Consider the following 16,542-nt stretch of genomic DNA (forward strand, 5'->3'; position numbering starts at 1 on the left):
TGGTCCCACGAAGATAAACATTTACTTTAGAGCATGGTTCTACTCAGAAAAGTGTCTGTGTATAATATGAAAAGACTCCTCAGCAACAGGTTTTCATTTTTCTTACTGTCTTGCCAGTTCCATTTGTTTCTAGTGGGACTGGAATGTACAGTGCAGTAAAGAAGTAACTGCTGCTGTCTCGTCAAACTCCATCACAAGCTTTTAGGAAAAAAGACACTGAAACTTAACTAGAAGAAATTGCTTCTACTGACTTTCTTGTTTGCCTCTGGTTTCCTAAGTACTATTTTTTTACTGCTGAGATTAATTTTACTGATTTTTTAAAATAATCATGATCTTGGTGATGCCTTTTTCATATAACCCATAACTTACTTTGATTAGTTTTTGATACTGAAGATGCTCATTAATCCTTGAGAGATTGAGGACTGAGACACTGTAATCAATATTCTGGTTTTATGTTGACTATGTAAAGAGCAATATTAACCTGATTAATGAATTAGTACACATAAGTATTCTCAGTGGGATAATACATTTGTAGAACAATGTTCTAAAGCATGAGCTAGAGAAAAGTGTGACAGTAATAGACAGAGCACCAGTCATACTCTTTAGAGATTCTGTGAAATTCTGAAAGTAGCTATGGTGAATAGCCAGTGAAATGTCTTCACTGACATCCTAACATTAGATTCTAAGAATTGTTTTGCAGCTAATTTTTACAGTTTTACAAGTAGTATTTGATTATATATCAAAACCAACAACAGTTATTCCTGATTCTATTAACTGATGTTGGATTATTTTTTTTTCTGTTTTTTCAAGTTGTTTGAAATCATGCTCTAGTTATATTTTTGTCTTGGCTAGGTAGCAATATTTCTACTGTCTCAAAAAGTATATATTAAGGTGTTCAACTCCAAATATATGCATAATAAACTGGTATGTTATCTCAGGAGCTTGTATTTTTCTTTTAAAAGATGTCTTGAAATACTTAAGCAGAAATTAAATTTTTCTGGTAGCCAGTTGCATCTCATACCACCTGTATAGCAACTGTTTTTGCCACAGGTGTGTATTATGTTTTTCCCTTTTTTATCTGACTACTGCTTCTACAGCAAGGATCAATTTGAATTTTTTTCTTGAAACTCGCCACTGATCTTTCTAATCAGTTGTGCTAAAGAATTTATGATTTAAGGTTTGTGCCCCTACCCAGTCTTGTCTTTCCTACCATATCAACTTCTGTGGTAATTGCTGAGAACATGCTCTGTTTCAGAGATAAAGCATCAGTGCCATCTAGAGCAGCACTATTGACTCATCTCTGATGCCAAAGTCAAACCAAGCCAGTCTTTCCTTCAGCTTTCAGTTAAATACATGCAATCCTGTGGACTTGTCGGTTTGGCTTTATTTAAGCAATCATGCTACAGAATTTAGCAAGAATGGCTAAACTTTGTCTAGCACATGGTAGATTTCTCTGAAATGGGCTCCACTGATTACAAATGCAGTTAATTGGGTCCTGTAGATTATATAGCTCCAATACAGGAATATTTAAAAAAGGACCCAAAACCAAACAAGTAGCATGTTTAGAAGTAGCTCCTATGGATAAGCTTTAATATGTTTGATTTTATTTTAACTGTACTGTCTAATGAAGGGTGATTGAGTACTGTTTGTTCGAAGCACACTAAAATAACTGAAGTACTGGAACTGATTTGCAGTAAATACAGTTTAGTTACACCAGTCTGCTATAAAAGTAGGTGTACCTGAGCCTAATCTGTCTCTTCCCCAGAGCTGTTTGCTCTTCAGATAATTAGTATTGCTCACTAATTATCTAATGCTGCTTTCTCTCTGTGGTTGTACCAGGCTGCTGACAATATAATATTGTTTTATGCTCTGAAGTCTTGAGGACTTGCCTCATGAATCTGGACATTTTTTTCTCTCTTTTCAAACTCTCTATCATTTATAGACAGACTAGTGGGTTAAGCTTACAGTGGGAGGCCAATTGTAGGTTACGTGCATTAGTATTTGATTCTAAAATATCTTTGTTTTATACTGCGACTAAGATAGCTGGACTAAATGAGGTTGAAAATATATTTGCTTTTGTATTTATTTTTTAGGACAAAGGAAATGATGAAATAAGTAACTCTTGTGTAGCTTTGCTGTTTCTCTCTACACAAAATCCAAAATTAAAGCATGAGCTGGTTTCTTTTATAATGTTGATTCTTTTTCTTAATTTACAGTATAATATTTCTGGGAAATAAGACAGTTGTTTTCTGGACTTTGAAACTGATAACAGCAAGTTTTCATATCTGCAGAGATTATTTTTTTTAATTAATATACTTTAGAGTTTGTATTAGATTATTGCATGCTCCTCCTATGGGTTAAAATTAAATTTAAGTTCTTTAGAATAGTGGTAGTTTACAGAGCAGTATATTAAGTTTTGTCAGGATTTTGAGCAAAAGCAGTGCACACTCTTTAATCAGCTAAAAGTGGTACTAGTCAGCTGCCCTTTGTGACTTTGCAGAGTAAAGAAGAGGTGATGGCAGTACGGCTCCGTGAGGCAGAGCGCATCGCAGCTGTGGCAGAGCTCCAGCAGCACATCGCTGAGTTAGAAATCCAGGTAACGAGTGATGGCATTAAATGTCAGACTTGATATTGATTAGATTTTGTACTTGTGAAGTTTTTTCTTCCTCTGCTGTGTTTCTTCATTAGCCTACTGTGAATACAAGACACTGCTTTGCCAAGTGGGATAATGCTGTATTGCTGATTTCCTGTACAAGCAAAGCCTTAAATCTAACTTGGGCAGATACCTGTGAGCTGTTAATAATTCCTTTAGTACAAATACCATGTTAAAGACAACACTTTATTTAACTCTGACTTCTGTTTTGTTTTTTTTTTCCTTGTAATTGGTGCTTCTTACCAATTAAGAGATGAGATTGTAAACATCCTCTATCCAAAAATAGATGCATACAATTTTGATTCCAACAACCATTTTTTTTTCTGTGCTTACTCTTCTGCTATGATCAGTATTGAAGGATTTATTGTAAAACTCTTACTCCCTTCATGTAAATCTTGAAACCAGAAATATTTACTGCTACCTCGTCACTGTAGGATCTCAAGATGCATCCTTTGGCCTCTGTGTTGTTCCTTACACTTTCAGTTCCTTTTGGAACTTTCACCGTCCCATGAACTTGCAGCTCCCTTTATGAGAAAACCTGAGATTGCTGTGCTTTATATTTTCTTGGCTTTGGGAAATCATGATGTCTTACTATAGTCTGACCTTTCTATAATCATGTACTGTTGCCCTGTCTGAATTCTGATGCAAAATTTTTCTTGGCTATTTTTACTAAGTTACGATCTAGTTGCTCTCTGGATTACTTTTTGTTAAACCTGGTGTTGCTATTGTGTTTCTTCCCTCTGAAATCTTTCCTTTGAGGTGATGATTTTATTATACAGTTTCAAAGTCACCTTTTCCCTATCATTTCTCAACTAGTTGTATCTTTTTCATCTCTTTGTATATGGAATGTGCACATAAATTTCATTGAGCTTGCATAAATAATTTTTGTTATATTTCCTCTAATGCAGCAAGCACTAAACTTACTGAAAGTTAAAGCAATCATTTCTTTAAATCATATACTGCTTAGATAATGCTGTGATCTGTACATTAGAAATACCTAGATAAGTATGGTAAGCATTGCATATGAATCATTTATCATCTAGTAAGATAACGAGAGAGTAGCTGAGTTAAGGTCAGTCTTCTGCTCAAATTGACATTTTAAAAAAAGAGAGGGGAAGTTTAAAGGTTACTTCAAACAATGTGATTTAGTAGGTGAGCAGTGAGTACTCATTTTACATTATTTTTACTTTAGCAGAGACTTCAAATGCCATGCTGCTTCCATTATTTGATAGATTCACATCTCTCAAAATGTAGTCAGTATGAACTGACTTATGAAATGGTGAATCCCCTCATGATCAGTTGGGAATTTTTGGATAGCTGGCATGCAATTCAAATTGTGTTCATTTTTTTGTGTAAATACATCTGACTTGGTTTTCTGTTGTTTAACTGATCAAACCATCCATGCTCCATCATTTTATTGCTCTCTCCTATTCCATATTTCTGCTCAGTTTAGGGATCCCTAGATTGCATGTGGATTTTTATACCTTGTCATGAGACAGAAAGAACTGCAGGAATGTAATCTTTTTTATGACTCCAGCTAATACATCCAAAGGATCACACTGTTCCTGTTTTGTCATCATATTGCACGCTCTCAGGTTCAGTTGGTTATCCACATCATCTCTCCTTTGTTTTCACAAGTGCTACTTTGCACAATGCAATTTTTAGTTATGTTTTTATTATTATAGGGTTTTTTATTTCCTTCCAAAGTATATTTCAAGTCCCAGTCTTTATGGTATTCTCAGATTATCACCTGCTAATGATTTCTTGAGGTGGATCTCAGTAAAATTCTTGATTTTCTTCACAAAAGCGAGAGTGGCTGGGCTTTCTTTGTATGCAGTGTGGAGTATGAAGTCATTTTGTGGCTGAGATTCATGTTCATTTGATGGGTTTGCACTGTTAGGTTTTTGGTGAGCATCTGATCTCAAACTTACACTAGCAGGAAAGATAATTTCTTGAATTGTGAAATACAGATTTTTGGTGTGAACTTTATAGTATTTAAAACAAATAATTTAGCAGAATTAAGTTCTGCTAATGTTTATTTATTTTTGACACTATAGACATTACTGGAACTGCTTTTATTGAACTGTGGTAGACGTCTAGGTTTTTTAAAAAATCTAAGCATATATTTTTCACCAGTGTGTTTTGCCAGCAAATATGAAACTTATGATCAGAACTTCCTTTTTGGGTACTCATGCTCAAAAGCCTTTGAAACACCTGCACCAAAAGAAATGTAATAATGGAGTTGGAAATCCTGAATTCCCAAAGCTTGTCAATCATAAAACATGCAATTGATAACAGGGTTTAAACAAAAGTGAATTTTAAAGGAGATTGAAAATCTAGATAACTTCTTCATCACTGGAGAAAGAGCTGCCTCCCACTCTCTTCTGTTCAGCTTGTAATCAGGTGACAGCTGTAATTGCTGTCACCTGATGTGGGGAGCAGAGGCCCTTTTAATCAGAACTTGCCTTAATGACTTGAAATGCAATATTTAATACCAGAAATACATTTAGCCAGTCTTGGAGAATAGGCACCAGGATTAAAGTACAGATTCACAGTGCATCACAAATAGGTCTGCTTGTCAAGCTGTTTCAAAGCTGATAAAAATGAAGGGAGGAAGTTAACCTACCACATAACCTTCCCTTTTTTTTTTTTTTTTGAGGGGGGTGGTGCTTTTCTAAGAAGTTCAAGGGATTCATTGCAAGGTCCACATGGGCCATAGCAGCTCTTAACCTAAATTGCAAGGTTTTCTTTTAAAAGTTTACGTAGGTGTAGGTGCAAGACGGTGATGTTAAATTTGTAATGCAGAGTATCACTACTCCCACATAAGAACTGATCTGACATCACACACACATGCTAGATTTAAATCACAGTTTCTGGGTCACTCTTAGTTTTGGTTAGTAACAATGACAGGGATGGAGAGTGAACTATCATTCAATAACAGATGTAATTCTGCAACAAGTTGTCAATTTATTATGTTGTTAAGAAGTTATTTCTTAATATATTCTAAATGTCACCTTGTCTTGTTTGAGCATTCAGTTCATGATGCTGAGCTTTTAAACTTTTGTGTAAGTATATTGAAATGCAACGAGTTGTCCAATACATGATGGATATTCTAGGTCTTTCTTTAGACTTTCTGTGCAAAAATAGCATGGAATTGAAGTATAACTGAAGTTTAACTTATGTTGCACATACCTAAGGCCCAGAAGTGACAAAGAAAAACCCTGATGTTATAACCCTGTTATGTAGAAACAAAGGTTTACTTTGCCAGCATTTGTTTATTTGTTTACTTCTCTAGCATGTGTTTATTTTTCTCTCACTTGCCAGTTCAGCTTATGTTTGGGACGTAAACATAGAATCACAGAATGGCTTGAATTGCAAAGGAATCTTGAACATCTTTTTTAACCTCCCTGCCATGGGCAGGACAGCTTTCCCTAGAGCAGGCTGCTTCACCATCTTCACACTGAACAGTTTCTTCCTAATATCCAATCTCAATCTACCCACTTTCAGTTTAAAGCCATTCCCTGTTGTCCTGTGACTATATGCCCTTGTCAGAATTCCCTCTGCAGCTCTCTTGTAGCCTCCTTAGGAAAGGGCTCCAAGGTCTCTGAAATGAGCATACATAGTTCCTTCTGGTTGCATATGGGCAGCCCTGCTGGTCCACTGATGTTGTTTTGGTTTTTTAAGTTTTTCCTGACAGTAATTGAAAGAAGAATAGAAAAATTCAGGCAAGGTTAAATCAGTTACAGGCTGCAGTCACTCAGCTGCCTAGGGTGAGGAGCAGTAGGCCAGTGGAAGTGCTGTAGCCTCTGCTTGGCAGCTTAATTCCTTTCCCTCCGTTTCTATGCAGGCTGGTGACTGTAGTATTCTCTTAAATGACCCATGCCTGGGTTGCGTTGGGCAGCATAGAGCATACTTGTAATATGAAAAACTCGTTTTACATCTGAGTGATCTTATGCAAAAATTATCCATAAGAATTAATTCTTCTTTTGGTTAGGTTGATCTGGACAGACAGTAACATCACTTCTTGCTGCTGTGTTTCCTGGCAGATTCAGAGAATTGTGTCACATTTACCCTATCTCTAACCTGGTCAAAGCAGCTTGAGAACAACTGTAAAGGAAATCCATGATTGTGCTAGTAATCTCTCCACAGCTTAAACTTTTAGCACTATTTCTTTAGAATGAAGCCTTTCTGTGACCTCTGTTTAATAACTTTTCCAAGTACTGACTGTTCAGTAAAGAAATTGTTTCCATCTTTTCAAATTACAGGAAACCCTTTTTTTACTCTTATCAATAGTGGTGTGTGATGTTAGTGATGTGTTTTTTGAAAGTCTAGAATGAGTCACTGTAAAGTCACTGAAAGGACACTAGTTACCACATCTACCCTTCTGCATATACTTAATTTACATTTTTAATGCAGTGTCTTTTGCCACAAAGTAAGAATTTTAAAGCCTGAAAAGAGGCTGAGGCTAGTTGTTACCAAGTAAATATTTCTAAGTCAGAAAAGATCAAATTAAGGGTGTTAGGGAAGCATCCTATCTTTGAGTAATTTTTAGTAAAGAGGTTACTGAGGAACAGACAGTTGTCTGGTGTGCCTGGAGTTGACTGCCTATGTAAATATTTTTTTCTGTGATTTTAAGTTCACAGTTATTAAAATTAAAACAACCCTAGGTGTTTTCTATTATTTAAAACAGCTTATTTTCTTATTGATGTATATTTCCTATTCAATGTGAAAATTGAGTGTTTTAGCAAAGTTGTACTCCTGTTAGGATGAAACACCTGCAACAGGAATTTGATTACACTGATCTTCTGTGTCTTAAACTTTGATCAAGCGGCAAAAGCCAGCTTTTTTTTCAGTGTTTTTTTCAGGGGCTTTCTGATGATTTATTTATTTGTTGTATAAGCCCTTTTTTATTATGAGTACCAAACTTGATTTTGGGAGGCTGTTATACAGTAATGGTTTCAGGTATTTTAAATCTGCATTTTTTAAGCACTCTGTCCCTGCACTCTTGTATTTCCAGCTATACATCCTGGCCTGATGCTAAATGAATTTGAAAGGTCTCCATATGTTCAGGAGTTCTCAGTAGCATCAGGTGGCTTTTTGAGACTAGCTGTTGCTTCTTGGCAAGATGCTTTTTTCTTAGAAAGCCAGACAAAAGAGCATTTGAGTGTGATATGAAAACCATGATTCTCAGCTGGTAGTTTTTTGTGGACAGAATTTTTTCTCATTTTAAGGAGAAATTTTTTGGAGTTTAGATTTTCCTTCTCAGGAGCTCTCAGTGTAGCTCTTGATATGCACACAAGTACAGTCACTCTGCTGCTTCACAGCAGGATGAGAGAGGTGAGAGCTTCCAAAACTGTGAAGGGGCCTGAGTTCTGTTTTAGCAGCGGGTTTTTTTGATCTGTAGAGCTCATTTCCTGCTTGGCTGCCCGTGCTACTCCCACTATATACACAGCCTCTGGGGCAGGGGGTTGGACTGTGGATTGCCTGAGTACCCTGCTACAAGCGCCCGGGTGGAGGGTGATGGCTGCCACAAGGTTTGTTACCCTGGGAAAGATTTCTAACCCTGGTGCTGCTGTTGGAGCTGGTCTGTCAGAAAAGACTAAAAAGGAGCAGTTAAAAGTCTTCAAAAGCAGTGAAATCAGAATGATGCTTCTTTAATTACGTGTAACACCAGTTGGCATTGCTGTGCTAAAAATCCTTCAGGCAAGAGGAGGTGGGCACTGCAGCGGTGCCGGTACGCAGACGCAGTACGCCAGGGATGTGGGTGTAGAGATTCATTCACATGTGACTGCAGGAGGGTTGAAACAAATTCCTACATTCTTGAATTGACTAGCTTTCACTATTTTGCAATTCTGATAATACCCACACTTTGCTTATTTATACGTTCTCTGATTTTTTCTCTGTATATTAATTTCACATTTAAAATTACTATGATTTGCCTAGCAACCAGATAGTTTTTGTGTTGTGACTTCTCCAAATATCACAGATTTGTTATAAGAGTGCTCCCCCTCACCCTCAACCACCAAAAAACCGAGCAAGCAACCCACATCCTATGTGAATAACTCTAGATTTAAACAATTTAACATGGAGATTACTAATTACTTATGCTGTTCTCTTTTAAAAGGTGTGACATTCAGACCTTAAAGACTGCTAAATTGTAAGTGGAGCCTTAACATTCAGTTTTGAACCCTTACTGTTGATTTGAGTGCTTTCCTCAGAGCTGCTCAAGCACAGTAGTCCAAAACTATTCAAGCACAGTATACAAGCAATGCAGAGTTAGATGTCCTGTTCCTACTAAAGTAAATGGCACAATAGGAAGCATTAAGTGAAATTGAGCTGCAAGAAAGCAATTTAATTTTTCTTATGTCAGTGCAGCTGTGTAGTAACTGTGTAGTATGGCTTCGCCTTGACTACTGTGTGCAGTCCTTGGCTCTGCTGTTTCAGAAGGATGTGAAGGTCCTTGAATGTGTCCAGAAGGAAATCAAGCTGGTGAAAGGGCTGAAAAGAAAGTCTGTGAGGAGTGGCTAAGGATTTTGGGCTCAACTTAGTTCAGAGACAAGGAAGCTGAGGGGTGGTGGTGTCAAGCTCCCCTAATGAAAAACAACTGTTAAAGAATATTACTGCCAAATTTAAGTTCCTCACATTCAAATTTGCCTTTGATTAATGAATGCTCATGCTAAGGTGGGAATTATTTGCATTAAGTTCAGATGATGTTCTAACATGAAATGTCAATGGAAGGTGAAACAATTTGGAAGATCATGGTAGTACTTTGTACTTGTATAAAAATGTATTTATTGATGAGAAATATCAGTCTCATTTCACAGTATTAAAGAATATTGGGTAACTTAAAAATCATAATATGACAGGTAAAATTTTGAAGGACTTTTTTGTTCATTAGATAAAGGTAAGCTTTCAGCTGTCTACTTATTATTTATTCTCTAAATAAGATTATTTTGATAGAAATTAAAATATATTTTAATGCTGTGGTGTCTGACTCCTGCATGTTTTCCAGTAGTTTGCTGCCGCACTTGCATAAGAATCTTTAAAAGACAATGGCATGAGCAGCTTAGTATACTATACTTTTCTGTTGATCAGGGATGAGCAGCAGATGTAAAGAAGACTCTGATATCTTGTAGTAATTTTTTTCCTATGTCATCCTTCCAATTTATCCACTGTAGACAGACTGGTAGCCCATAGAACATGGGATTATTTAATTAGGAAGATGATTTTTTTATCAGCAAGTTAAAAGGATCAGCTTCTGATCACTTGTATTTTGAACGTTGCAAGAGGAAGTTACAGCATGACCTTTTTAAAAGTGTTTGTAGAAGATGCAGGGTTACTTTTTTTTGGTTTGTGAATTGCTAGCTCTACAAAATCTGTAGTTCTGAAAGGAAAACTGAAACTTACTTGCCTTTCAGTAATTATGGCCCCCTTACAGGCCAGGCTTATGCCTTCCATTCAGCTCTAACTGGCTGTAGCTACAGTCAGTTCTTCCGTGAGCAAATACACACAATTACTCTGTAATATCTGCATTGACTTTACAGTGTTATTCCTAGAATAAAAAGTAACCATAACACCACTTCAATGTAATGGAAATGTGGAATTCCCATATGATATATGCAAACAGCTTTCAGCTGTTTGTGTGCCAAACCCAATCTGCTGCATGTTCCTGCTTCTGCTGTTAGTTTATACAGTCTGACCTCGGCAGTGCCTGTTTCACAGCCCCTTGTGCACCCAGTTTCTACCTAAGCTCAGCTGTTTGTTACACTTCTGTTTTAGAAGGGCTGTGGCATCTCTCTTCTGCTTCTGCTAAAATTTGCTTTACTGTTGCATTTTGATTGCAGAGTGTGTAGTGACATAGCAGGCTCCATAGAGTAAGAGGCTTAAATGGGAAAGTCAAAGTTTCAAACAGAGGGAAAGGACTTAATAATTTCTCCCATATATTCCTGCTACCTCAAGAGATCAGGTCGTGCTCGTTGTGTGGAATCTTAGTGTCTGACAGCAAGGAAGATTTTTTCATATGCTGATGTATTTTTTGTCTGCAGGTTATGTTGCTTTTGTTTCTTAGACCAGTAGTCATTCTCGTAGAGAGAGATGATGGGGTTAGACCACTTTTGGGTTTTTTAAATCAATTTAGGACAGGAACTATTGTTAATATTAATGCTACTTTTCTGTACATGTGTGAATTTGGCCATAGGTTACACTGGAAATTAGGTTCAGTATGGAAATAGGCATTGAAACATCTTGTTCTTGTTACAGATTTTGGGAGTTAATAGTGATTATGATAAAATTATTTTTTGAGTAATTTTGTAATGCATACCTCACTGCAAGAAAAACAAAACCTGAAAAAAAGTGATATGGCTTTGATATTGCCAATACTGACAGTGTTCTAGATTGTTCTCTTCACCCAGCAAAAGGGTTTGGAAGGTAGCATGTTATCTCTTCTCATAGTTTTGTCCTGGGGTTTATATTTCAGAAGGGTGTTTTGAAGGAACCTCTCCATTAAAGCTTTTTGTCTTATCCTTTGATGAACAGTTAACACTTTTCATTCTAAAAGGTATTTAACCTCTCTTTGCTAATGACTTTCAATTTGGCTGTTGAAGTAAACTGTTTGCTTTCTTCAAGTGTAATTAAAACTTCAGCAAAATGAGCTATAGGTAGAAAAACAAGATATTCCCATTATATTTGTATTTCTGTAATATATTGCTCATATGTGATTTACAGTCAAGGTTTTATAAAGGGTTTTATAAAACCAAGATGCTTGCATTCTCTAGAACTGGTGGCTGCTTCAGAAATTATTTAGCTAGAAAAAGGCAAGAACAGAGTTGTTCTGCATTTTATTAGTAGCACGTAGAAGACATGGAGTGCATTCCTCATCAGGGTGATTATTTATCTCAGATCTGCCAGGTTTGGTTCATTCACATTAGGATTCCCTTTAGGGACAAGATGGAAACCAGTGCCGCAGGCATTCAGTGCAGGCCTTTTCAAGCATCCTGAAATGTAGGAGCTGCATTTGATTGACAAATGAGGGAAACATCATATTAATCTTAATCTATTGTTTCTGTTTGTTTTGTTTTTTACTTGGCAGCTTTTCTGTATGCCTCTTGAAGCATTGCTATTAGGGGACATTATTTATACTGTCTAGAACTCCTATGTGACAAATACCACAATATTTTGGATTTTACAGCTCTTCTTACAGGACAAAAGAAACTTGTCTTCTACAGTGTTTCCTAGTGCATGTCCTACGAAGCAAGGAAAGAATTGTTTTGTTTAATTGGAGACAAAAGAAAATGTGTTGTTGCTAAAGGGTAAACTTTAGTGAAAATAAAATATGCTATGTTCCATGTATTGACAGTGTTCTATAGGAGTGGTTTACTAAAATGCAATCTCTTGTGCACAGGATGTGGATTCCACCTGTGAAGTTGTTAATTCTTCCTGCTCCTCCATAGAATCCTGCATTGTACTGTTGAGAGAGTCAGCTTGGTCTGAGCCACTGTCAGATAGCTGCTGGAGCTTCAACCAAATGAAAGTGCTGAGTGGTGTCTGGGAATAGCTTCTGTTCGTGACAAAAATAGGCAGACAGTTAAAATAAGATTTTTAATATAGTAGATCTTTGAATAATTTGAATATGATTCCTTTTTTTAACCAAAACAGAAAGAAGAAGGAAAAATTCAAGGGCAGCTTAATAAATCTGATTCTAACCAGTACATCAGAGAGCTGAAAGATCAGATAGCTGAGCTGCATCATGAGGTGAGTGATATTATACTACAGTCTCTGATCTCTTGTAACTTTTGTCCTTTCACCTGTGGCAGGTTTTGCTTATTTAATAGTTATTACATCTTCAGTACCTGTTTTTGTTGAAGTACATTATTTTAAATTAATGCAATAAAACTCTTATACAAGAATCTTGCCTTTATCTTGGAATGTAAGAGAACAAAACAGTGATTAGTTTTGTGATTTGACATTAAATGAGATTGGCAATGTTCCATCTTGACTTTTTCCTTAATTTCATGAATTGATATATTCATGTTGCATTTACTCCATTTGGAACTGCATATATGAAAATAAGCCCCTTGATGTCTCTATTTGCTACAGCTGTTAAGGCCACTATAGTTAGAAGCTAAGCCTCACTTGTGCAAGTAGAAGAATTCATGTGCAAATTTTCTGGTTCTTGCTGTTGCAAGGATGAATTTTATGTGGTAGTATACTGAGATTGCTTCAAAAAAAAGAAGGATGCTTGCTTAACATCAGTTAACAGATTTTTAACTTTTAAACTGCCAAAACCTTCAATCTATGAAATGTCTGTCTTCAAACTTCCTTGCTCTAATAGTTGTAGTAACTTTCTGTTAGTTAAAAAGATCAGAAGATCTTGAAACCGAAATGGCTTATGTAACTCCTGTGCTCACTGGCTCATTTCACTTCATGCTGCATGGTGAAGAAATGTCTTTACCCAATACTCCATCGTGTGCAAAATGCCTGCTCATCTTTGCATAGAGTCTCTTTCTAGCCTTTTCATACACAGCTCTGAGAATGTTGCTTGAAACCACAGGATTGAAAAGCAATTCGACCTAATTGTTTGTTGCCTTTTTGCTTTTATTAAATAAACACATCCTTTCTTTAAGTGTACATAGTGTTTTCATAACAATCTGAGTAGATCCAAGCTTTTAGGATCAATCCCTTGAGACTTATAACACTCTTGAGGATCTTGGAATGTTGTCTCTGCTATAGATCACTATGCTATAGATGTAGGATAGTCTCTAGGGTCATCAGTCCAGCACCTTTACTAATCATTAAGCTCACTTAAAAACAGATTTAAAAATCAATAACCAGGCTTTCTCCATTAAAGCACTTTAATTAGTTTTCTTTGTTGCTTGCTTGAAGAATTCCCAGAAAGCTAGATATTTAGTGTATTTTTGCATTATGACCGAAATAAGGCACTGTACTGACTTTTTCCTCTGCTCACTGTAGGTTTAAAAGGTAAGAAACACTGCTTTGGGGGAAAAGTAGAATTATTCTTGGAAAGCTGTTGCATAATTTTCTCTATACAATCATCTGTTTCATGCCTGGCTGAGCAACTGAATTGTCATGAAGGCAGGCAATATTGTACATCTGTAAATGTGTATGCATTAATGTGAACAGGCTGGAAAGAAGATGAGAGAAGATGTTCATGAGCTGACAGAATAATGATAATTCTGAGTAATACCAGTGATTTCCTGGTTCAGTTCATTCTAGTCAAATCTTTATCAGCATTTCAATTTGGCAGAAAGGAAATGCTGTGAAGAACATGAATTTCAACAATAGCAGAGTTTGAGTAATTTCATGTAGAAGAGCACTCCTCTTCCCAGATATGTGCTTTGTGGTGACTAAATTTTTAATTTCCAAGCTAGAGAAACGCTATAGGAAGGAAATCCTTCCAGGATATATAGGAACAGTAAGAAGAAATGGTTTGACTTGATGATTTTACAGATATTTTCTGACTAGTCATTCTATGATTTCATGAAACTCTATGTAACAGACGTGTGCTACCTTGGCAGCATTCTGCATGCTTTTTACACAGACTGTATTCACGCCTGGAAGTCTTTGTTTACTAATGACTTATTTTTCCCTTTCCCCTTTATGGTTACCTATTTATTTGTCTAGTTTTTAAATCAAATCTTAAGAGGGAAAGCAATGTTTCCTCAAAAAGCAAAATCTGAAGAAAATGGCAACAGGAAGAGGCAAAAATGTTTGCTCTCAACTGCTAAATTTTAGAAGTATAATTCATTCAATGCTAGCTAAATAAACAACTTCCTTAAATCTGCACTGAAGTGCCCTCATGCATACATCCATTAATGGCCATGCTCTTTGTTTTTTGGCTAGCTGCTTTCTGATTCTACTTCTGCAAAAGCTAAAAGAAACGTTACACATTTGCAAATGCATCTTCCTGAAGATAGGGTGATGGTGTGTGTGACATGCTGACCACAATCTCCAACTGGTTACCTTGTAAAAGGCACTGGAAAAGGAACAGAGCTTTTGGGGACTCTATGGTTACCTTCTAATAAATTGTAATTGTGGAACTTTAAACTGCACATAAATGCAAATGGTAATTAAAGCAAAACTTATCATTTAAGGTAGGGGTGGGACAGGTATGTGTGAAACAAGGTGAAATGTGTTGGCATGGCCATCAATGTTGATTCTGCAAATATAACTTTTTTCCCTCTCCAGCACTGCATTTTTACAGATTTTTACACCAAAAAAGTTGCAGGTTCTCCATCTGAAAGATGGAACAAAATAATGACCAAATTCTTTATTGAATACAAATAACTGCTGACTAAGTCCATATTCTGGCCTTTGGATAAACACTATTTTGTGCTTTTGGCCAGCAGTATGAATGTAAATGTTTCTGTGTCAGTGGAGCCTGGAGGAGCTAAATACTTTAATTCCATTCTGTGATATCATCCATCAGATGGCAATGATACCAAGTTTTGGCAACAACATGGTCCATCCTGATTGCAGAATTCTTGTGAAAGTTCTCCTGTTCCATCAGTGTTTGCAAGCCAGGCTAGTGGCCAGGCACAGGGAAATCTGGAATATCAGTGAGGAACACCAATAAGGACAGCAGAGAGTCACTATTACTGAGCAGTGTCTAAAGGTGAATTCTTCACTAAAAGGTGGGTTGAGAATGGGAGTTTTCTATGGTACAGGTGCAACAAGCTGCTGCTGTACTATCTCTCAGCTTTCAGGGTGAGAAAAGTTTGGCCCTTAGTATTCAGATATTTCTCTCACTCATTCCAGTGTGATAACCTAAATCAGCTATGTGTTGGAACTCTGCATGTTGTATCAAATGATTAATCAATGGATTCAGATTACAAAGTTGGTTGGAAGTTTTTGTAACAAGTATGAACAAAACTTCTGAAAAATCAAAATAATTTTGGTCACCTTTCCTGAGCTCAAAATTTTGCATGCTTGTGAAGAATAATGCAGCTTGCAGCCAAAAGGATAAATTTCAGCTGCTTTTACTACTCACCTAGGAATAGTAATGCTGCAGTCGTCTTCAAATAACATTATAAAAATACTTATTTGCAGTAAATTCAAGTTGTGTTCCTGTTTCTGAATAAAACTACACATACTGGAAATTGGTATTATGGCACCCAAACCTTAACCGATGAGCCACACTGGTATTCAATGTACAAAGTAATTAAATAGAAAAAGATGCCTTTTTTCTTACCATTCAAACACTGTAAAATTACTATAAATGGAATTACTGGATTTTTGGCTTGTTCTAACAAGCTGCCTGCCTGATTCCTTTTTTACCAAACAGAGGATTTCTGTAGCATGGTAATCTGAGTTGAATATTAACTACTTCAGAGTAAGTATGAACACTTCAGGAGAACAGACAAAATTTGGAGCTTTGAGAACATTATAATTAGAAGTTGTCAACTTCTGCTCTACTAGGCTCTAGATTTCTGTAAACTTCTGCTTTACTGATGAACACTGCAGTGTTAGGTTAATGGTTGGACTCTGCAGAGGCTTTTTCCAACCTTTCCAATTCTATGCTTCTATGCATATTGTCTTAAATCTGTTTACGTGCACCTCTTTCTTTGCACTGATTTGAACAACCAATTATGGGTTAGAATATAAATATTAAGTATAATTCGTAATGTTATGTAAAATAGTGCATTAATTCTTAAATTCCTCAGAGAAACCATAACTCCATTCAGAAATCAAGTACATGTAGATCAATTATTATTTACTTGCATTTTGAATTAGTAAACATATCTGGTTTTATATTCATTCCCTAGAAAGCTACTGACAGCGACAGCTATCCTGTAATCTTTTACACAACCTATCAGTATTCAAAGAACAGCTGATGCATACTGAAAGGACACTCAGATTGAAGTATTTCTAGT

General features: G+C 36.3%; 1 protein-coding gene across 1 annotated transcript in view; it reads left to right on the forward strand.

The window, feature by feature from the left end:
* EVI5 (ecotropic viral integration site 5) overlaps window positions 1-16,542 on the forward strand; it is a 93,867-nt gene that overhangs the window by 61,278 nt on the left and 16,047 nt on the right. The window contains 2 exon segments of the mRNA XM_064719826.1: window positions 2,501-2,596; window positions 12,308-12,403. Coding sequence (XP_064575896.1) covers window positions 2,501-2,596; window positions 12,308-12,403 — 192 coding nt within the window.

Source organism: Zonotrichia leucophrys, chromosome 8, assembly GCF_028769735.1.
Source record: "Zonotrichia leucophrys gambelii isolate GWCS_2022_RI chromosome 8, RI_Zleu_2.0, whole genome shotgun sequence".
NCBI classification, from domain to species: domain Eukaryota; kingdom Metazoa; phylum Chordata; class Aves; order Passeriformes; family Passerellidae; genus Zonotrichia; species Zonotrichia leucophrys.